This window comes from Nycticebus coucang, chromosome 22 (assembly GCF_027406575.1).
Source record: "Nycticebus coucang isolate mNycCou1 chromosome 22, mNycCou1.pri, whole genome shotgun sequence".
Lineage (NCBI taxonomy): Eukaryota > Metazoa > Chordata > Mammalia > Primates > Lorisidae > Nycticebus > Nycticebus coucang.
In genome coordinates, this window is record NC_069801.1 from 18,309,112 (window position 1) to 18,331,172 (window position 22,061).

A 22,061-nucleotide genomic window follows, 5' to 3' on the forward strand; every position below is an offset into this window, starting at 1 on the left:
GAGCTAAGAAAGTTCTTTCTCTTGATGAGGACAAAAACTACTAGATCTGAGCTTCAGCTCTGCCACTCAATAGTGAGGCCTTGGTGAATCCCTTCCCACCTCTCTGGGCCTTGGTTTACTCATGGGGAGGATGTATCATCTGAGATGCAAATGATACAAAAGGTGTCCCAGAATTCTGAAAGCACTGAACAAGGGCCCATTGTCCTCATCTAGGCAGGACAGTGCAGTACAGCGCTGCCTCTGGTGGGCTGTCGGGAGGCAGGCCATCTGAGATTGCCACTGGCACCCGTGACAGCTTTCACCTACAACCTCAGGAAGAAGATTCCGTATCATTCATCTCCAGACTCTGTTTCCAGGAGGCCCTGCAATGCCACCCCTTTCCTACCCTAGACAATCCACCCCCTCAGGCTTTACCTGGGCAATCCTGGGAAAAGTCCAGGTCCTTTAAGCCCATGAGAAAACGCCCAGTATGTCTGAAGCCAACCTGAATTGGGGGAGAGGGTTATTCCTTATGCCACTTGATTTAAAAATATCACAACAGGGGGAAAAAAAATTCACAACAGGAAATAGCTATTTATTTGCTGGGCGTTGCCCACGTACCAGGCATAGTAAGCACTTTGCAGACATCATTCAATGTCATCCTCATCACAACACTGTGAGGTAGGTATTGTTATCCCCATTTTACAGATGAGGACACTGAGGTATTGAGCAACAATTCATTTGCATGAAGTCACACAGCCTGTAAGTGGTGAGGCTGGGATTTAAATCCAGATGGGCCGAACCTGAGGCCGAGTTCCCCAAGTTGTACTGTAAATGCAGTTTCTTGTTCTGTCTCCAGAGGCCACGTGGCTCCATGTTCCTTTCAAACCTCATTCACAGGGTAAGGTATGAAACACCTGCCTGCAGAAAAGGTTTCCGTGTCTCCCTCCCTGGTGGACCTGCATTTCACTGCAGGGAAGGCCTCCAGCAGAGAAACACAGTTGAAATGGTGCAAGTTCAGGCAGTGGTGGCCCTGGCTGGGAAAGAGCCCCAGGCTGCACCCCTCCCTGAAGGGTTGCCCTCCTGGGGCTCTGGCTTTGGCGGAAGTGCAGGTTGTTCTGGTTCTGCCTGACCTCCCGGGAGGTGTCCTTTCTCAGCTCTTTTCTCACCTTTGGGCAATCACAGAGAAGGCAGGGGCCTCATTCTCTATCAAACTTGATCATGAAGCTGGCCAGAAGTGGGGTACAACAGGCAGGTTCCCTGAGAACTCTGAGCCTGGTGTATAAGGAGGTGGGGTGCTGGGTCTCTTCCGGGGGTTTCCTGCATTACTTCCCTGCACTGTGACCACCCCGCCCCGATCTGCCCTGCTGGGCTCTGCATAGGGCTCGTCTGCTCCTGCTGCACCCCCAGAGCGCCTCTGGCCACCGTCTTCCCTGTGCTGTTTTGCTCCTAGGGGGAGCTCACTCACGGGAGGAGGCCCTGCGTCTTCCTCTGCTGGTTCTCTCATGGACACCCACAGGGGGCTGGGCCGCAGAGTGTGCAGCATGTCTAGGCATGGGACTCATGGCCAAGGATGTGATTCCAGGTAGGGACAGGGAGGAAGCCCCACGCCTGACCTGTTCTCCCCTCAGGGCTCCCATTGCACCGTCAGGGCCAGGCCACTGAAGAGAGAATCCAGCTCTGTGGGCTGCTCCAGGTCTGAAGCCTCAGGGGCTGGGGTCTTTTCCTCATCCTTGGGACATATAAGGGACTCCAGCAGGCCCCATGGACTTGAATCCTGGTCCAAAGGGGAACGGGCGAGGGAAGGAGTGTGCAAAGGGAGGGAAACAGGGTGGCCCTCGATCTGGACAGAGGAGAGGAGGGGAAGCTGGCCCTTTAGGTACTGTGGTGTTTCTGGCTCCCCACTGGGGTCGGATGCTCTGTCCATGCAAATCCCCAGAGGCTGGAGGAAAGACTTTACTTCTTGGGATTCCTCTGTAGCCAAGGAGGTCACCTCCTGCAGAGAAAGGCCACTGGGCATGCAGCTGCCAGCAGATGCCTCTTTCTGGAGCTGACCTTTAGGCCTGAGATCTCTGAGTGTCATAGGGGAGGAGTTTTTGCTGGCGTCTTCCATACATACCCCATAGGAAGGGGGCCAGCCATCGGGAGTGGCCTGAGGGGTGTAGGAGGGAGGCTGGACCTTAGAGACAGTCTGTGGGGTGTAGAATGGGGGTTTAGCTTCGCAGATCACCTGAGGTGCGTAGGATGAGGGTCCAACCTCGGGAGCAGCCTTTGGGGCACAGGACAGTGGGGAGAGTGTCTGAGGTGGTGGCAATTGGTGGGGCTGGAGGATGGAGATGTCCTGTTGGCCTAAGTAAGTGATCTCCGACGTGCTGTGCTGCCGTGGAGCTCCTGGGGTCTCCCTGAGCCCGGAGACCTTGACCTGGGAGTACTGGACAGGCTGGGCCAGACTGCTGGAGCCATTGAGGTCAAAGACAGGGATCAGGACGTGCTCCTGGATGAACCGCAGCGGCTGGAAAGTCAGTACTTGCTGGACGTTCTGCGGAGGGACAAGAGTGTACCCCATTAGGGACAGTTCTAAGCTCCCTGCTAGTGACGTGGGAGGGTGAGGTCCTCCCCAGGGAAGCTGAGGGGGTGGGGAGGCATCTAAGGGCTTTTTCAAGATGTGTTGCCCCACATCTGTCTGCTCAGAGCGTCTTCTAAATGCCAGCACCTGTGCAGGGGACCGAGCTCCCAGCTCTCCGGCCAGAGCCACTTCTGCAGTCTGGGTTATCTCAGGGAGTGAGAGCTAGGCTCTGGCTTCTCCAGGGTGCAGATAGTCCAGGGATTAAATGACCCAGATTTGGGGCTGCCTGGGGCACAGTCTTGGGGAGGACCCACACTGCTTCTTGGCACATGGCAAGGGCAGGGGAACCAGGGAAGACTGGGAGTTTTACAGAAAGTGGTTCATCTGGATTCTGACTTTAGGCAAAACACCCTCAGAGCTCCTGTGTCCCTTGGATGGGTGAGAACTGGCTCTGAGCACCACAGATGGCTGCACAGGGGGCTCTGTGGGGCAGGCAGGACCTTGCTGCTTAATTGGTCAGCCGAGGGCTACTGGTGTGATTTGTGAAGCTTACATAGGGATTTTCATTTTAAAAATTAGTGGTGGCCAGCACCAGTGGCTCAAGGAGTAGGGCGCCGGTCCCATATGCCAGAGGTGGCGGGTTCAAACCTAGCCCCGGCCAAAAACCAAAAAAAAAAAAAAAAAATTAGTGGTGAATATTTGACAATTGGGAGATTTCACATAACAATCTGAAATTTGGACTTCTCTCAGAAAATTTAAAGATCAGACAACACTGGGCCTATATCCCCGCTCAGTGGTGATGTCTGCCTTTTACGATGGGTGTGAAACCCACGGTTCCCGATGCTTCCTGATCCTTACTACTTTGCAGCTCACTTCTCTTCCATGTCCTCTATTCTTGATCAGTCCCCCGCCCCCACCTTTTGAGACAGAATCTCATTCTGTTGCCCTCGGTAGAGTGCCAAGGCGTCACAGCTCACAGCAACCTCAAACTCCTGGACTCAAGTAATCCTCTTGCCTCAGCCTCCCCAGTAGGTGAGACTACAGGCACCCACCACAACGCCTGGCTATTTTTACAGATGGGGTCTTGCTCTTGCTCAGGCTGGTCTGGAACTCCTGAGCTCAGGCAATCCACCTGTCTCAGCTTCCCAGAGTGCTGGGATTACAGGCGTGAGCCACCAGGCCCTGTCACCTGCCTCTCTTTAGTACACGCCGAGACCTGTTGAGTCTGTGGACTTAGGTTGAACTGTGAGCTCCGGAGAGGAGAAAACGTACCTCAGCTCACTACATGTGCAGCACCTTAGGGAGAACCAGGGGTCTCTGGGCCTGTGCCCTCTGCTGCTCTGGAGTCCCACCACCACCCACATTTCTCCCTCCTGCCCCAGGGGACGGCTCACCAGGGAGTTAGGAGGCACAGGCGGCTTGGTGACATATCTGTAGCTCAGGTAGCAGAGCACAGCCACGAGGAAGCCCATGAAGAACAGGATGGCACCTGAGAAAGAGTAGGTCCATGTCCGATCTGGGTGAGCAAAGGGGCCAGGGAGGAGATGTGAGGCTGTGATCTGGCCAAGTCCCATGTGTGGCTGCTGCAAACCCTTGCTGGTCAGGCTTAGAAGGCCTCTCCTACCCTTCGTATTCACAGAGCAGGGGCAAGCTCACGAATGCAAGTCCACACACTGCACTTCTAAAGAGTCAGAATTTACAAATTGTGTTTTTACACTGTTAAGTGGAACAGGTCCTCAGGAGGCTGAGGCAAGAGGATCGCTTGAGCTCAAGAGTTTGAGGTTTCTGTGAGCTAAGATGCAATGGCACTCTACCAAAGGTGACAAAGTGAGACTCTGTCTCAAAAAAAGGTAGAGTGGTCTACACTTAGTCAAAAAGCAGGGTGGAGCTCGGTGCCTATAGCTCAGGGAGTAGAGCGCCGGCCACATGCTCCAAAGCTGGAGGGTTCCAGCCTGGCCCGGGCCTCCTAAACAACAATGACAACTGCAACCCAAAAATATCCGGGCGTGGTGGCAGGCACCTATAGTTCCAGCTACTTGGAAGGTGGAGGCAGGAGAATCGCTTGAGCCCAGGAGTTGGAGGTTGCTGCAAGCTGTGATGCCACAGCACTCTACCAAGGGTGACATAGTGAGACTCTGTCTCAAAAAAAAAGGCAGGGTGGGATAGTATGGGCAGAAACAGGTGAGATTTGTCTAGTTCAGCCCAGGGAGAGAGATGGTCACAAACCCAGCTTAGTGCCCATAAAGTAGGATCCTTTTTTCTAGTTCTCCTCTAGCCAAGTTCTATTCTGCTCTCTACAGTGGCCCCTGGCCCCAGGAAGGGCATGCCCCAGGCAAATGGCCGGCACTGGCTATTCCATGAGGCAAATCTTCCCTACGAATTAGTGCACTGGGATTCAGGTGGAGAAATCAGTCTCTTGTGGGCTCCTGGGAAAACTGATGAGTCAAGTTTTGAATAAAGCTTTGGACCAGAGCCAGTTACCCCTAGGGACCAGCCTCTGGCAGCTGCCCAGCCTCTGTTTATCAACACAGCCTGGCATCAGGAGTCTCACTTGTCAGAGGAGGGATCAGGCCCCCAGAGGCTGAGTGCCTCCCCAGGGCACACGGTGAGCTAATGCTGTCTGACCGACGGTGCCTTCCCACTCCTCATGCGCTACCTCGCTTTCCGCTGTACCACACACTGTGCCCAGCTCGCAAATGAAACTCTGTTCTAAATGTTGGCATGGCTGGAACCGAGATCACCTGCTGACATCATGAGTCTGAGCCTGATGACTAATCATCTAATCCACAGCTATCACTTTCATTCTCTAAACTTGTAGCTCTGGGAATTGTGACATTTCTATCTGTCTATGAAAATAAACACTAATAAAAACATTATGATGTTTATGATCAGAGTCGAGTTTCAGTACGCCAGAGAAAGAGACCATCTCCCTGAGCAGATGACTCAAAACTATTTCTATAGCAGTGCAGTGGTGAGAACATGGTTTCCAGAATTAGGCTGCCTTCCATCCCTTACCATAATGGTGGGTATGGAAGTGCTTGAGAGTGTATGAGAGTGTATGACAGCATATGACAGCATATGACAGCATAAGAGCACATACGCTGTTACACCTGTGTGACCTTAGGCAAGTTACTTAACCACTCTGAACCTCAGGTTCCTCATCTGTAAAATGAGGCTGAGACTAGCACCTACCTCATAGACTGCTTATGAGGATGGCACCATGTAGTACCTGGTCCCTGGTTAGCATGGCGGAAAGGCTAATTTTTATTTATTTATTTATTTATTTTGAGATAGAGTCTCAAGCTGTCGCCCTGGGTAGAGTGCCATAGTGTCATAGCTCACAGCAACCTTCACCTCTTGGGCTCAAGCGATCCTCTTGCCTCAGTTTTGTTTTTGTTTGTTTTGTTTTTTTTGGTAGAGACCAGGGTCTCACTCTTGTTCAGGCTGGTCTCGAACACATGAGCTCAAGCAGTCCACCTGCCTCGGCCTCCCAGAGTGAGAGGATTACAAGCTTGAGCCACAGCGCCAGGCCGCAGAAAGGCTAAATGTAGGATAATATTTAGAAATAAACTTATCCTACATCAAGCACACAAAGTAAATTCAGTGTGAGTTTAAAATGACATGCTTTTCTTCCAGAGGCTTAAGAGGCTTGGACCCACCTGGGTTACTTGAAGAGTTAGGCTTTTTTGGAATTGTAAAATTCCTCAGGCCTTTTCTCTGAAGCAGTACACCCCGTGAAGCCTGAGATCCAAGGGCATGCCACCCTTCCTCAGAGATACGGGCCAGAGGGTTGACATATGTTAACAACATATTGTCAGAGGTCTATAGGTGCTCTGCCCTGAAGGAAGGTCACAGTCATTACTTCATACAGAGTAAACTGAGTGAATGCTTGAAGATATTCTTCTATTAACTCTGTTCCCCTGTGGCTACTTTCGTCTTTGTGCCCTGCTCAGAAAACTAGTCACTGTTTAGAGGAAGGGATTTATGACACTAGTGGTTACATTGATATGATAAATATTTCCTTTCAAGTTAAAATTCAGCTAATAGATAATGGATTAGGTGTGTATGTGACTGGAAGAGTATAAAACTTAAACTTGGAATAAAGAACTTTGCTATATGCCATCCCACGGTGTATAGTCTGTTTCTTGACTTAATAATTACAGGAGCGAGTTCACACCTACAGCAAAGCTGCTGCTCGTTTGCGTCTCGGGTCACGCAACACTAATTATCTTGAAAAATGATTTTAATATTTTGAGGCAGAGTCTCACTCTGTCACTTGGGCTGGAGTCTAATAACATGATCATAGCTCACTGCAACCTTGAACTCCTGGGCTCAAGTGATCCTCCTGCCCTGGCTTCCCAAGTAGCTGGGACTTACAAGGATGCACCACCATGCCTGGCTGATTTTAAAATTTATTGTAGAGATGGGAGTCTAGTTATGCTGCCCAGGCTGGTCTTAAACTCCTAGCCTCAAGCGATCCTTCTGCTTTGGCCTCCCAAAATGCTAGGATTAGAGGATTAAGCCTCCACACCCGGCTGGTAGTTATAATTATCACCATTATTATCACTTGGCAGTCGGAAATGCTGAGGGATCCTTTTTATCTTTTCTTCCTTCCACCCTGCAGATTCCCCCCCCACACACCATATGTCTCACTTGGGTGACTATTAAGGCGAGTTTACTTTGCCAGGGTACACACAAAGCTTGTCAGAGAGCAAATCCAGACATAGGCCGGAGGGTGAGAATTAAGCATTTGCTGTGATAACCCATCAGCTAACTCTGTTATGGATAAACAAAGACCTTAATAATACACTAACAACCTTCCTGTGGTGTTCTGGAGCACTGCCAAGCCTCACCTTGGTTACAGAGAGGAAAGAGTGCAATTAAGACCAGAACTCAGGAGTTCCAGCTCCCTCCACTGGGTTCAGCTAAACTTACCTGGTAGCGTCTTCACTCGGCACACATAGGCAGGACTCTCTTTGGACCAGGTTTGAACAAAAATCATAATGGTGACCAGGAACTCCGTGTCAGGGGTCAGGCCGAAGAACTCAAATTCTTTCTGCTTCCCCTCAAGGTGCTGAATTTGACAGAGAACCCAGAGCGATCCCTCTTACATGTCAGTCTCCGCAGGGAGCCTAAGCAAGCTGGCTCAGTCCTCCTCCTGGGTAACTGTGCTTAGTAAAATGGTACCATCAGCAGCTCCAGGAAGAGCCTGGCAGGTCAGCCTGTCCCTCCATTCCCATCCCTCTCCCTTTGCTTTATTCCCAAAGGCAACTCATCCCCACGTTTGGTGGATCTTCCACGTGGAACACTGTGCACAGAAAGGAGTCTGCACATGCTAGTTGCCACTGTATGGCCTCCGCTACCCCTCCTTCTTCCAGTTCTCCCCCTCTTTTTCCTCCTTCTTTTTCCTTCCTTCCTTCTTTCTTTCTTTTCTTTTCTTTTTGACACAATCTCACTGTATTTTCCAGGCTAGAGGGCCATGGCATCAGCCCAGCTCACAGCAACCTCAAGTTCCTGGGTTCAAACAAACCTCCTGCCTCGGCCTCCCAAGTAGTTGGAACTACACACTACCTGCCACAATGCTTGGCAATTTTTTTCTATTTTTAGTAGAGACCGGGTCTCTCTCTTACTTAGGCTGGTTTTGAACTCCTGAGCTCAAGCAATCAACCCACCTCAGCCTCCCAGAGTGCTAGGATTATAGTCATGAGCCACTGCGCCCAGCCCCCTTCCTTCCTTTTTTTTTTTTTTGCAGTTTTTGGCCAGGGCCGGTTTTGAAACTGCCACCTCCAGTATATGGGGCCAGCGCCCTACTCCTTTGAGCCACAGGTACCGCCAACCTTCTTGTTCTTTATTAAACATCAAAAACTCTGAGTATCTATCCCTTGCTTGTCTTCCTCATTGCTTCTGCTTGAACTAGGCCTTGATGCTTCAGCCTGGACTTGGCAGTCGCCTCCTTACCTGTCACCTGTCTTTGGGTTTGCCTCTATCTATCAACTCAGCCTGGTGCTGCAGGGATCTTTCTGAAAGATAACCCAACAACAATGCTGCCCTATTCAGAATCCTCTGATGGTCTTACCCATATTTACAGGCTAAAGCCCTGGCCCCTGCCTCCCCGTCCACACTTCATCTCTCCCTGCTGCCCACCTGGCTCTGCAGGCCCTGGGAAACATCTGTCTTGCTTAAATTGTCTTTGCCTCTGCCGGTCTTGCTGATAGAACTGTTTTTTAGTTCTCGAGCCTCTGTGTATCTCTAACCTCTTTGACCCCCAGCTCCTCTGCCTTGGCTGCCCACTCCACCATTCTGGTTCTCTTCCTGCCTCCCTGACTGCCCTTTCACTAGTTTTAGCCCCTCACCTGTCGTTCTGAAAGATTCACTTTGTCCCTTTTTTGTCCTTTCTTACACACCCTCTAGTTACCTAGTGATCTTATTTGAACCCGGGGCTCCTGTGAGTGCCAATGTGTGGATGACCCCCCAAGTTAGCTTAGGAAGAATGATAGTTTCTGAAGGGGAACGTAGGCTCCCTGCTGGATCACACTGTGTGGGCTTCTCTAACTTGACATATCCAAACACGCTGACCTTGGCTCTCTGGGATCCATCCCATCCCAGAGCTCAAACCCACTCCCATTTCTGATTCTCTAATTCTGTTACTAGCATCCTTCTTTTTCTAGCCTCCAACATCCAAACCTTACAGCCATTTTGACAAATCCCCTCTCATACTCTCTGCATCTAACTGCCCTTACATGATTCATACATCTTCCTTTAAAAAGGCCAGGACCTGTGTTCTTAGGAGTTTAAAAGCCAAGAATTTTTTTCTTTCTTTCTTTCTGTTTTTTCTTTTTTTAGAAGAGATGGGGGTCTCACTCTTGCTCAGGTTGGTCTTGAATTCCTAAGTTCAAGTGATCCTCCTGCCTCGGCCTCCCAGAGTGCTAGGATGACAGGCATGAGCCACTTCACTCAGCCCTAAGAATTTTTATCTTTGGCTCTTTGTATTTTAGCTCTGGCTTCTCTTTTCCAGGTATGTGAGGCCAAGGATTAGGGTAATTTGTTGTTTTGTAGGGAAAAGGTGAGGAATGAAATTGGGTGAAGAAATACATAAATGATGAACTATAAACTTAATGTAACTTATTGTTTTGTGAAAATCATATGATTAAAATTGTGCACATTAAACATCATGGTATACAATTCCAGGATGGTTGCTAAGACCCCAAGCTTCCTCCTTCCCCCAATTTTTTACTGCCTCTGTGCTGGCTTGAGCCCTTGTTATTTTTAGCCTATATCTTTGCAATGGTCTGACTTCCCACCCTAATCTCACTTTCATTTCCACATTTGATTTTTTTTCATTATGATTCTAGTAATTTATAGCTTCTATTGGACTTACTCTCCCAAAAATAACTATAATAAATTCTGACCAAAATAAAAATCAATCTGGGAGGCTGAGGAGGGTGGATTACTTGAGCTCACAGGTTCAAGACCAGTGTAATCCAGAGGGAGACCTCATCTCTAAAAATAGCCGGGCATTGTGGCAGGTGCCTGTAGTCCCAGCTACTTGGGAGGCTGAGGCAAAAGAATCACTTGAGCCCAAGAGTTTGAGGTTGCTGTGCACTATGACGCCACAGCACTCTACTGAGAGTGACAAAGTAGCACTCTGTCTCCAAAAAATATATAAATAAATAAATAATAAAAATCAACTACCTAAATGCATTGAAGAGTAAACAAATGTAGGCACGTATTGGAGAGAGGAAAAAGGGAATGGCAATGGGGGATTTGTCCATTTTTTAAATGTCTTTTAAACTGAGGGAAGACCCCTACCTATACCTTGTGGGATAGCTAAAACCAAGATAGAAAACCTGTATTCTTACAGGCTTGAATAGCCAGAAGGTAGATTTGGAATAATCACAGCAACTGGAAAATGAGAGAAGGAACCACAGGAGAGATAATAAAGAAGGAAACCCAAATCCTTTGTATAAACTCTGCCCAAATCTCTGACCAGCCCCCAAAGAATGCATGAATGGGGTAGACTCTAAGGAGCCCAGGCAAAGGAAAAAAGGAAAAAAACTGAACTGAAATTTCAGAGTTCACAATTCAGCCTAATTATCTGCCTGCTAAAACAAAACAAAACAAAAAAAGTAATAATCTTTGCAGGAGTATAACAGAATCCAGAGTCACTTCAACAAGTCATTCATAACATCTGGGATACATTTCAAAATTGTTAGACATACACAAAAAGAGATAGAATGTGACCTATATTCAGAAGAAAAGACGATCAGTTGTGACTGACCTCAAGATGACCAAAATGTTGGAATTAGCAGACAATTATTTTAGCCACAAGCGCCACCCTAGCAGACAACGATTTTAAAGCAGCTATATAACTACGCTCAAGGACATAGTTATAAAGGAAAATATGCTCATACTGAATGAATAAAAAAAAAAACTCAGTAGAATATAAAAATAACATCAGAAACTTCAGAACAGAAAAATAGACTATAATATCTGAAATTAAAAAAAAAAACTGTTGAATGATTTTAATGACATTGGAAATAAGAGAAGAAATAGAGCATTAGAAGATAGATTGGTAAGATAGAATTAGATAGTGGTGCTAGTTTCACAACTTTGTGAATCTACAAAAAAAAAAGACTCTGAATTCTATGCTTTAAAAGGGTGAATTTTATATTGTGTGAATTATATCTCGATTAAAAAAGGTAAAGGCTGCCAGAAGCTGTCTGTAAGAAGTGCATTTTAAATATAAAGAGACAGATAGGTTGAAAATAAATGAATGTAAAAAGATATACTATGCAATCTATACGGAGGCTAGAGTGGCTATATTAGTATCAGATAAAGTAGACTTCAATACAAAGGGTATCATTACAGATAAAATAGGACATTTCATATGATAAAAGGGTCAATTTATCAGGAAGATATAACAATCATAAACGTGTATGTGTCTAATAATAGAGCTTCAACACGCACTGAGCAAAAGTACACAGAATTGAAAGGGAAAATGGACAAATATACAATTAGAGTTGAAGAGTTTAATATTCTCAGCAACTAAAAGAATAATTGCCCCTCACCCAAATCAGGAAAGATGTAGGAGATCTGAATAACACTATTAACCACATTTACCTGATTGATATTTATAGAGCACTCCACTTACCTATAAAATGTATTACACAAGGAGCATTCACCAAGATAGGCCATATGCTCGTCCATAAAACAAATGTCAATTCATTTTAAAGAACTGAAGTCAAATAGAGTTTGTTCTCTGACCGCTAACTGAATTAGATTAGAAATCAATAGCAGTAATATATTTAGTAAAACCCCAAACATTTACCAAAAGATAGCTGTGATAAGGACTTTCCCTGCTTAATAATCTCTAATTGCTCCCCACTGACTGCTGAACTAAGGAAAAATTTCTCCATCTACCATTCCAGGCCTGTGCAGCGGGGTCCCAGCTGGTCTTCTCAGATTTATCTCCAAGGTTCCTCTACATCAGTTCTCAAACTTCAGGGTGGGGAAGAAACACTTTGCTTACTAAAATTCAGATTCCAGAGATGCAATGGTAAATATTTGATCAAGCAGATTCGAAGTGGGCCCCAAAATCTATGTTTTAAACAGGCACTCCTGGTTTGGGAACTCATTTTGGGAAAGCATTTATATCACTTGGTGCTCCAGTCAAATCAAACAGTTTTGTACTTTTCAAAAGTGTCTTAAGTTTTTCTGCTTTTCTGTCTGATGATGGTGGGGTAGTATGGGCCAGCAGGGAAGGGGGAAAATGGTCTTTAAAAAGCACTGGATTTGGGGCGGCGCCTGTGGCTCAGCCGGTAAGGCGCCGGCCCCATATACCGAGGGTGGCGGGTTCAAACCTGGCCCCGGCCAAACTGCAACCAAAAAATATGAAATGCTCATTTATTAGCTGGGCGTTGTGGCGGGCGCCTGTAGTCCCAGCTGCTCGGGAGGCTGAGGCAAGAGAATCGCTTAAGCCCAGGAGTTGGAGGTTGCTGTGAGCTGTGTGAGGCCACGGCACTCTATAGAGTGCCATAAAGTGAGACTCTGTCTCTACAAAAAAAAAAAAAAGCACTGGATTTGAATCTTGTCCACACTATTACTTGCTGAACAATCTTGAACAAGTGACTTAACCTCTCTGAGCCTCTTTTCTTTTCTGTAAAATGGAGAAAATAACACCTACCTCATAGGGGCTATAGTGAAGATTAAGTGACATAGTATACATATATTACCTTGTATATCTCAGAAATTATATTGGCCCCAGTAAGTTTCCTCAAAGTCTTCTAGATCTTGCTGAGCTGACATCCTGCCCCACCTCCCAATACCCTTATTTCTCTCTACAGCTATTTGAATTCTTGTTTTACGTTCCCCCACCCCAACTAGATTATAAGCTCTTTGAGTGCAGGAACCACAGAGTAGGAAAAAAATATTCATTCAACCAAATTACGGATTAGTGGCACATGCTGGGGAAAACACCACGTATTTTGGGGGTCCAAAAAGAAAAAAATTATTTATACATCATTTGACAATTTATGCCCTTGCCTTGCCTTCCACCTTTCATCATTATTGCTCTTGAGACATTGCCTGTATATATGTTCCTGAAAATAGTGAAGAATCAGCAAAAAGCACTGCAGCATTGGAAACTGATACCAGCATTTTCTCAAGTGAATACCTGAGGATGCTAATAGAAGTTGTTCTCCAGTAAGTGAGAAGGTATTTGATTTTTAAAAAAGACTGTCTTATGCAAAAAAGTAGTTTCTCTGGTTAAACAAATTTGAGAGAAGTTGTATTCAAAAAAAATTGAAATTTTAGTCTTGGCTCTGCAGGACTTATCAGAGCCTTAGCATACTATTGTGTATGTGAATCTACAAGAGGAAGGTTGTGGTTCTTGATGTTTGCCAAGCTTCCAAGAGCCTCCCACAAGCTATGTTTTGGGAAATGTTCACTTATATAACACGTCTCCTTTCTACTTAAAGCAATGCAGATCTAATTGAGAGGGAATAAGTGTCCCAGCAGGGAAGGCCCAGGGTGCAACATGCACATACCATTTGGTAGGTGTGGTTGACGTGGAGCTCTAAGTGGTAGAACAGGTCAGGGAAGATATCCTCCAGCATTTGTTGGTGGCCATCCCCCTGGTGGATAGGTGTGGGGGTCGGATGGACAATCATCTGAATGGATCTCATTTTTGGAATACAGGTCACATCAGGTGGTTTGATGGTGGCTGGAGAAAGGGAAAGAGAAAAGAGAAAAGTTCTGCAAGCAGCTGGTGTTTAGGTTTAAGGCTAGCAAAGGGATGACCAAGGGCGAATAGGGGAATCCAGGGTGAGGGACAGTAGCTTCCCAGGTTGGTCACACCCTTGTCCCTGTCCCCACACATCCCAGCTCCTGCATCCTTCCTCCCTAATCTATTGGCTGTGACAGCTCTGGAGCTGTCAGTGACCAATGAGTCAACTACATATCCTAAGTAATAGTTTGGGCCAGTATGCATAGGGGAGGTGGCCTAATACTACTGATGGCCAGAATGCTATCAAAGGCCAGGCCTAAGACTTTAGTCACTTTGAAGATGGAATTTTCCAAAAAAAACAAATGACCTTTACTGGTTTCCAGACCTCTTTGAGAATTTGATGGGCACTATAGATCTTCGCTCCCCACAATGTACATATACAAAAATCTTGCATCCAATTTCAGGCCTTCGCGGACTTCACTCACTTTGTACCTAATTTTAAAATCCCTCAAAGATCTGTTGACCTCTAAAATTTAAAATATCTTAGCCAGAACAATGTTCACTTCAGTGCTGCTTATAAAATTGAAAAATTGAGCTAAATGTCCTCAAAAAAGGAAATTAGGTAAATTAATTAGAGCATCTCCATAGAATGGATCATTGTGAAGTATCAAGTTGTGGAAAAATATTAACGACATGGGCAAATGTTCATGATAATCATGATATATGTGTGGGGGGGGACTCAAAGCAAAAAACCACCACCCAATGATGAGATAGTAGATACAATGGCCAGTAATGACAGCTATGTTTGGATGTTTGAGTTATTTAGGCTGACTTTGAGGAGGGTATATGTCTATATTTTTTCAAATTTTTCTTCAATGGACTTGGATTAATTGAATAAACCAGGGAGGGAAAACACAATCATTTATTTCATTTTATCTTTAATTTTCTTAACAAACGTAAAGTCAGTTGGTGAACATCAATCACCACATTCTTAGCTTGTAGGAGGAATTGGGCAACTGAAATCTCTTCATTCTTTTGTTCATCAATTACGCAACGAGCCTCTTCTACGTGCCAGGTGTCATGTCAAGGGCTGGGAATGTGCTCGATTCTACAGCCCACGCGTGTCCCCCCAGAGTTTGCATTTAGAGGGAGAGGCAGATACAGGCGCAGGCAGATACAGTGACTGCAGATTGAGATCTGAGCTATGAAGACCATGATCAGAGAATCGCAGTGGTGGCCTGCTTAAATAGTCAGGGCTGGGGCTGGGGCTGTCTGATGAGGAGGTGGCATTGAAGCTAAGCCTTAAGGATCGAAAGAGCCAGTCATGGAAGAGCCCCCAGACCCTGTGAGCGGTGAGGGCCCGAGGTGGGACGTGTCAGAGGTGCAGCGGGGTGAGGACTGGGATAGGCAGGGCCTTTAGGCCACAACAAAGAGTTGGCTCTTATTTTAGGAGTCATGGGAAGCTGCTGGAGGGTATTAAGGGAGACCTGGGGAAAACAAGTTAGGAGCCAGGAGATGAGGGTGGTCCACACTAGGGAGGTTGGGGTTTAGGTGGAGAAAAGTGAACAAACCCAATGGGGACATGCCCTAGTCGGTGGAGGGGACAGCTTCTCTAAAGGCCACATCCCCAACTTCTGCTTCCCCAAGAGCCCCTCCTGAGCCCTCCAGCCCCCCAGAGGAGAAGAATCCCCCTTCTGTATCCCAAACAACTCCCCTCCCCTGACACCAGCAGGGGCTCCTACTCACTGTGCTGCTTCGACCCGAACCTGTCCGACATCTTGGTGGCAGACCTGCCTCCTGGGCTGACAGCAGTGACCCTGGCATAGTAGTACTCTGTGGGGTTGCCCGTCTCCACCGTCAGGTTGCAGGACTTGCGGGTGATGTTCTGGCAGCCCTCCTTTGCCAGCCACTCGCTTTCTCCGTATCTGCAGGCGAGAGAGGGACGGCGGCCTCCGTGAGGAAGCAGGCCAGTGCTAGGCCTGTGATTTCTTTTATTAATAATGACAGGGCGCTCTCATGTTTACTTAGCATGTTCAGTGACACAGGTCCTCACTAAGCTCTCACAGTGATCCTCCCAGGCCTGAGCGTTAGTCTCCCTCTTTTGCAGATGAGGAAGATGAGGCTCGAGGAAGTGAAATGTGCCCGGGGTGTGACATGCACATATGAGAAGCTAGGACTTGAACCCAGCCGGTCTGAGTCCACCTTCTGGGCTCACTGTCACTGTAGCTCTTTGAGGCAGGCCCTGCCATCCCCATTTTGCAGATGAGGGAATTGAGACTCAGAGACAGGAAAGTATCTTAAGACAAGGAACGGAAGCCAGCCCTGTGGACTCCAGAGCTTGTGCCATGCTTCCTGCCTGCTCTCACCAATAATAATAAAATGATTATTGGTAATTTATTAGTAACATTTTCCCGGCACATGTGCTAATGACTTTCACCATCTTGTTTAATCTACCTAGCAATAATAGGGTGAAGGTGCTGTTGTTATTTTCACTTATGGTGGAGAAACTGAGACTTGGAGAACTGAACCTTGGCTGCCCAAGGTTGTACAGGTGAGAGTTGGTGTCAAGCTCGGGCACCCTGATCCCAGGCTTTTAACCGTTAGCTTTTCCTCCCTCTGAAAAAGAAACACAAAGGAACAAAGCTTTATCTGGGAGGGGCTGTGTCTTGGCGGGTGGCATGGGGACACAGGGAATGCCAAGGGAGATACTTTCTTGGAGGGGTTGGCTTTGGAGCAGAAGCAAAGAAAGGAGGTGGGCGGAGAGAGGGGGATGCCTACGTCTTATACTCGACGCTGTAGACTGTGTCTGGCGTGCTGTCCGGCCCGCTGCCCCACGTCAGGATGTTTTCAAAGTTGCTGGACTGGAATTTCACGTGCTGAAGAAGATCCGAGGTGTCCTCTGAAATGGGAGCTGTAGGAGGGCAGGAGGAGGGTGAGCAGAGGGGCTCGGAGACCTTGGCCTCAGCCTTCTACAAATGAGCCAGTGAGAGGGGACACAGTGCTCCCGGTCATTTCTTTTTGTTGTATTGAGTTATACCACATTCCATAAACATTACCAGTTTCTTTTTTTTTTGAGATGGAGTCTCACTTTGTCACTCTCAACAGCTCACAGCAACCTCCAACTCTTAGGCTTAAGCGATTCTCTTGCCTCAGCCTCCCAGTTAGCTGGAACTACAGGCACCTGCCACAATGCCTGCCTATTTCTTAGAGCTGGGGTCTCGCTCTTGCTTAGATTGGTCTTGAACTCCTGAGCTCAAGCACCCACCTGGGCCTCCCAAGTGCTGGGATTACAGGCGTGAGCCACAGCACCTGGCCACCATCACCATTTTCAATTGCTCAGTGCAATGGTTTCTCAGTATATTCACAATGTTGAGCAGTCATCCTACTATCTAATTCCAGAACATTTTTACTTATCACCCCTAAAAGAAACTATGTCCCCATTAGCAGGTACTCCCTTGTCACAGCCTCTGACCACCTACTTTCCATGTCTGGATTTGCTTGTTCTGGACTTTCCATGTAGAGGCTCAGCTCTACGGCTCTACGGCTTTCTCTGTGTGGCTTCTTGTGCTTAGCATAATGTTTTCAATAAGGTTCATCCATATGGCAGCACAAATCAGTACTGACTTCCTTGCACAGCTTTCCCCCATTTTGTTTATCCACTCATCAGTTGACAGGCACTTGTTTCCACTTTTTGGCTGGTACGAAACATGCTACTGTGAACATTGTGTATGACTTTTTAAGTGCACATATATTTTCAGTTCTCTTGGGCATAGGAGTGGAATTGCTGGGCCATATGGCTGCTCTACTTTTGGAAGAACTGTCAACTATTTTCCAAAGTAGCTAAGTGGCTGCACCACCTTAAATTCCCACCAGAAGTGTTTGTGGGGGGTGGGCGTGGGGTGGGGGTTTGGTTTCTTCATATCCTTGTCAACACTTGTCTGTCACTCACTTTTTGACAGTCTGTAGTTGGTCAAACCTTACCCTGATTTTAGAGACATTTAACTATCAATAAAATAACTAAGAAGTAACTTTCCCGAAGTCCATCATCTCAGACAATGGTGGAGGAGAGCTTTGTGGATTTTGGCCAATGCTTACCTATCCACTAGGCTTCTTAAAAGGCAAAGGCACCTCACCCCCACTTTGCAGGAGGGCAGGATGCTGAGTGAGACCGCACACAGGCAGGGTAACCCTAGGGAAGCTGTTTCAGCGATTAGAACTTCAGTTTCCGGGCAGCGCCTGTGGCTCAAGGAGTAGGGCGCCAGTCCCATATGCCAGAGGTGGCGGGTTCAAACCCAGCCCTGGCCAAAAATCACAAAAAAAAAAAAGAACTTCAGTTTCCTCCTCTCTAAAATAGGAATAATTCAACTTGCCTAAAGGTAAACAATAACAGTGGCAGTGACATTTGTGAAATGCACGGCCTCTTACAGGCAAAGACCTTGACTTTGCTAAATCGTCTTGACAACCTGATGGGATGGCTGCTATCATTCTCCCCATTTTAACGATGAGAAAAACTGAGGCTGAGAGAGGGTTGTTGCCTAATGTGACAGAGCCGGACTGGTTCTGGGACAGATATGATGGGGCAATGTTGGGAACCCTTTCAGCACATAGTAAGTCCTCATGTGTATGTGTGAGTCTAAGGTAGGAGACTCAGAAAAGCCAGAGATTCCCCATGTGGGGAGGGGGCTGTTCTGTTTACATGAGCCCCTGGCAAAGGTACCAGTTTAAGGGGGGTTGGGAGGAGACAGGAGGGGAGAAGCTGGCCCTTAGAGAGTGCACGAGCCTCTCATCCAGTCTGGGCCTTGCCTGGAAAGACAAAGAGCTGTAGAGGTCTGAGCTCCACAAAGGGGCCGGGGGTAGAGGGTGAGGTTGCTGCCTCTGAAGAGCTCTTGACTTATAAAACTCTTGCCTCAGCCCTCCAGCTTGGGCCGCAGAGAGAAAGGAGGTGCCAGAAAACAGTAGCACATCCAGAGGGCCTGGTCTGCTGGGGTGGGAAAGAAACAGGCTGAGCTAACACGGCCTTGAGGCCTCACCTGCACACAAGTCTTTGGTATGAACCTGCCTCTCCTCCCACAGACACGCGGAGGTCACCAGCAGGCCCAGGAAATGGACTGCTCTTTATTCCTCCTCTCCAAGTCTACATGTAGTATTTCTGCAAGAGGGGTCCCTAGGTACCTGTGGGGACTGGGAAACGACAGTCCTCCCAGCTGTACATCCATGGGCTAAACTGAAGGTCACTCTCTTCTGAACCTGGATTGATCTGCCCAACTCTTTGTCCGCAGGCTTCCTGGAGGAGTCCCCAGAACGGGGCCTTGGAGACAGCATGGGGCTAGTCTACTGCTTCCACCTAGTGTGACAGCTGTGTCATTGAACCCCAATGGCACAAGCCTTAAAGGATATAAATCTGGGTGGGATTGGGGTCATTTCTGGAGGGAGGGGTCCTGGACTCAGGATTGAGCCTAAAGTTGAGGAAGGAAGTCCAGGTGAGGCCAGACCTGAATACTGGCTTCAGGTGGGGTTGTGGGTGAAGGGCGGGGGGTGAGGGGACTGGGAGGTGGTAAAGGTTTGTCTGCAGGTGGACTGGAGTTTGCAGTGGGAATGTTTGCTGGCTGGGGTCCTTATCCTGGGTGGGGTTGGGGAGGCCATCTGGGTTGTGGGGGTGCTGGTAGCTAAGGCGGGGGCACCTTGGGGAGGCACAGGGCCCTGGGTAGGGTGGAGTTGGCACCACTTTTCTTTTTTTTTGTAGAGACAGAGTCTCACTGTACCGCCCTCGGGTAGAGTGCCGTGGCGTCACACAGCTCATAGCAACCTCCAACTCCTGGGCTTAGGTGATTCTCCTGCCTCAGCCTCCCGAGTAGCTGGGACTACAGGTGCCTGTCACAACGCCCGGCTATTTTGTTGTTGTTGTTGTTGCCGTTTGGCCGGGGCCGGGTTTGAACCCGCCACCCTCGGCATATGGGGCCTGCGCCCTACTCACTGAACCACAGGCGCCGCCCGGCACCACTTTTCAAGAGGCAACTAAAGTGGGCTTCCTGAATTGGGGTGAGTAGACCTTGGCCTGCCCTTTTCTTTTAGGGGGTTCCAAGGAGTAATAAATTCTCACTTCTTCTCCTGCCTTCCTTGCTCCTTTTTCTCCCAAATCCTTTATCCGTTTCTCAGCCTTTGGCATTTCTGCACGTCCCAGGTGAAAGTCTACGTTGTGAAATCCTGGGAGACACGTGTTGTGCAGAGGGTGGCAGGCTGGTGGATTTATAAAAGGCAACTTGTTTTTTCACATTTGAGTGGAAAAACAATGTCATGTCAACCATCTGGAAAGTGAAGACAAAACACACAAACAAAAACAACTCCACATGCTCAGGATCCAGCTTGAGATTTGGGCGTGAGGGACCTGGGTCTGCAGATTGGAGTTACCGACCACCAACACTCTCTTAAGGGCTCATCTTAAGAGGCCAGTAGCGTCTAGAGATCAACCAGGATGGCTGGGCTCTAAAGGACACGTCTTGGGGGTGCCTTAGGTCCCCCTTGCCCATCATGGACCCAGAGTATTGGGAATGTCCAGACTGAGGCTGTGGGGCCCAGCCTAGAGGGGCCAGGGCAGTGCTGGTGGCACCAGTATCATGTCAGCCCTCACTGTGGGGACAGTATGAAGAGGCAAGAAGCTTGAGCAAGAAGGACCTTGTGAGGACATACTCCCTCCCCTCCTTCAGCCAGGGCCCCTCCTGAGAAAGTTCCCTGAATTTCATTCAACATCTCAAGACTGAAGACATGGTCTAGTGTCTCGTAACATTCTCCATAGTGGTGAATTCAAAACTCCACTTCACTGGGTTCAAAAATTATGCCCTTTAGTCCTGTTTTCAAGAGGCCTTTGATATCTGAAGACCTATTAGCCTAGTAGACCTGGCCACTCCAGCAGAAAATGCTCTTTCAGATCTAGCAAGAGGGGCCAAAAGAATCCCCCCCACACCAGGGGGACAAGGAGAGAGGCAGCAGCTGTTCTCAAGCTTCATTCACCCTACTGGGCCAGGGCGGAGGCGGAGGAGGGGATGCTACAACTTCTACCGCGATGATTTGAGGGGGTCAAAGATTGCCTCCTCCAGGCCAAGTCTCCATCTGCTGGGGTACAGGGATCCAGCACCCCAGTCCAGATAATGGGCTACACCTCCCCTGACCCAAGGGAAGAACCCCGGGTCCGAGGCACCCTCCATTCTCCCCAGGAGCCTGAAGGGATGGGCATCTGCTTCTCCAGGAGAACTCGGCACCTTCAGCCCTCTCAGAGCAGAAACTGAAACTGACTGGGCTGGGCTGGGGAGGGTGTTGGGGAGACAGCCCTGATCCCTGATCATCCTGGGGTTGGGAGCAGTTTAACCATGGGGCAAATGGTCACTCACCAGCCAGGGATCCCACAGCCAGGATGGTCAGGAGCATCCTCATCAGGGCTGGGCACAGGGCCCTCTCTTGGCCTCCACTCGGGCTGTGCACAGGGGAGGACTGGGAGTCTCGCTGCCTTGGCAGCTGGCTCCACCCGGGCGTGCACGGGGCGGGGAGAGAAGGGCGGGCGGAACCTGTGCTGGTGCGGAGCTGGGGTCCAAAGGTGCCGGGCCTGTGTGCTCTGGAATTTCAGGCTCTGGGTGGGATCCAAGGGAGTTCCCTTCCGAGGTGCATAAAACAGCACAGTGACAGGCTGGCTTGTTTATCTGGTCTGGTGGCTGATTCACCTCAAGACTCTTTAGTGGTTTATCAGGGAACTGAGAGGCAGAAACTGCGAGAATAACCCAAGCTACACAGCAGTGTGAAAGGGAGATTTGGCACTGGGAAGCAAAAGCCTGCGCCACCTGCATATCTTTTGCCCCAGTAATTCTATTCCCAGGGGATTTAGCCTGAGGAAAATAGGCAAGGGAGCAAAAAAGTACATTCCAGAATGTTCCTTGCAGCAAAGGAAAACCTATGACCCCTTGGCTTTGGCCAGAGGAGATATAGGGTGTCCGATGACTCTCCTTGCACTCCCTATCAAGGCAGGTCCCCAGGCTTGACATTGGGTTTGGGGACAGCTTTTCTCCTAGAGAAGTCACTGGGCTAGGGAAGCCCTGGCACGTCAGCTTCAGTCTTTGGGTCTGAGACATGGAAAAGGTTAGAAGAAATGGGTCTCACTTTAGTCATTCTGATTCTTTTTGCTGGGTCAGAGATAGGGGTAAAATTTATGCGTGGGCCTTTGGTTTGGGACAGTGAAGACTGGAACTGCTCCCCAAGCTGTCATTCCATGTTAATGAAGGGATGGGTATTTAGGGAATGGTTTTC

General features: G+C 48.3%; 1 protein-coding gene across 2 annotated transcripts; it reads right to left on the minus strand.

Annotated features, from left to right (window-relative positions):
- Window positions 1–559: 559 nt before the first annotated feature.
- Window positions 560–21,331, minus strand: IL22RA1 (interleukin 22 receptor subunit alpha 1). 2 transcript variants are annotated; one of them, XM_053575109.1, is made up of 7 exons: window positions 21,155–21,331; window positions 16,548–16,680; window positions 15,516–15,694; window positions 13,591–13,766; window positions 7,481–7,619; window positions 3,940–4,034; window positions 560–2,518 (listed from the first exon to the last, which is right to left on the minus strand). In XM_053575109.1, the coding sequence occupies exons 1-7, from the start codon at window positions 21,195–21,197 to the stop codon at window positions 1,607–1,609; spliced, it is 1,677 nt and encodes a 558-aa protein (XP_053431084.1). In that variant the 5' UTR covers window positions 21,198–21,331; the 3' UTR covers window positions 560–1,606. The 2 variants fall into 2 exon arrangements, with proteins under 2 accessions (XP_053431084.1, XP_053431083.1); XM_053575108.1 differs by having other exon boundaries at window positions 3,940–4,061; window positions 21,155–21,329.
- Between the last annotated feature and the right edge of the window lie 730 nt (window positions 21,332–22,061).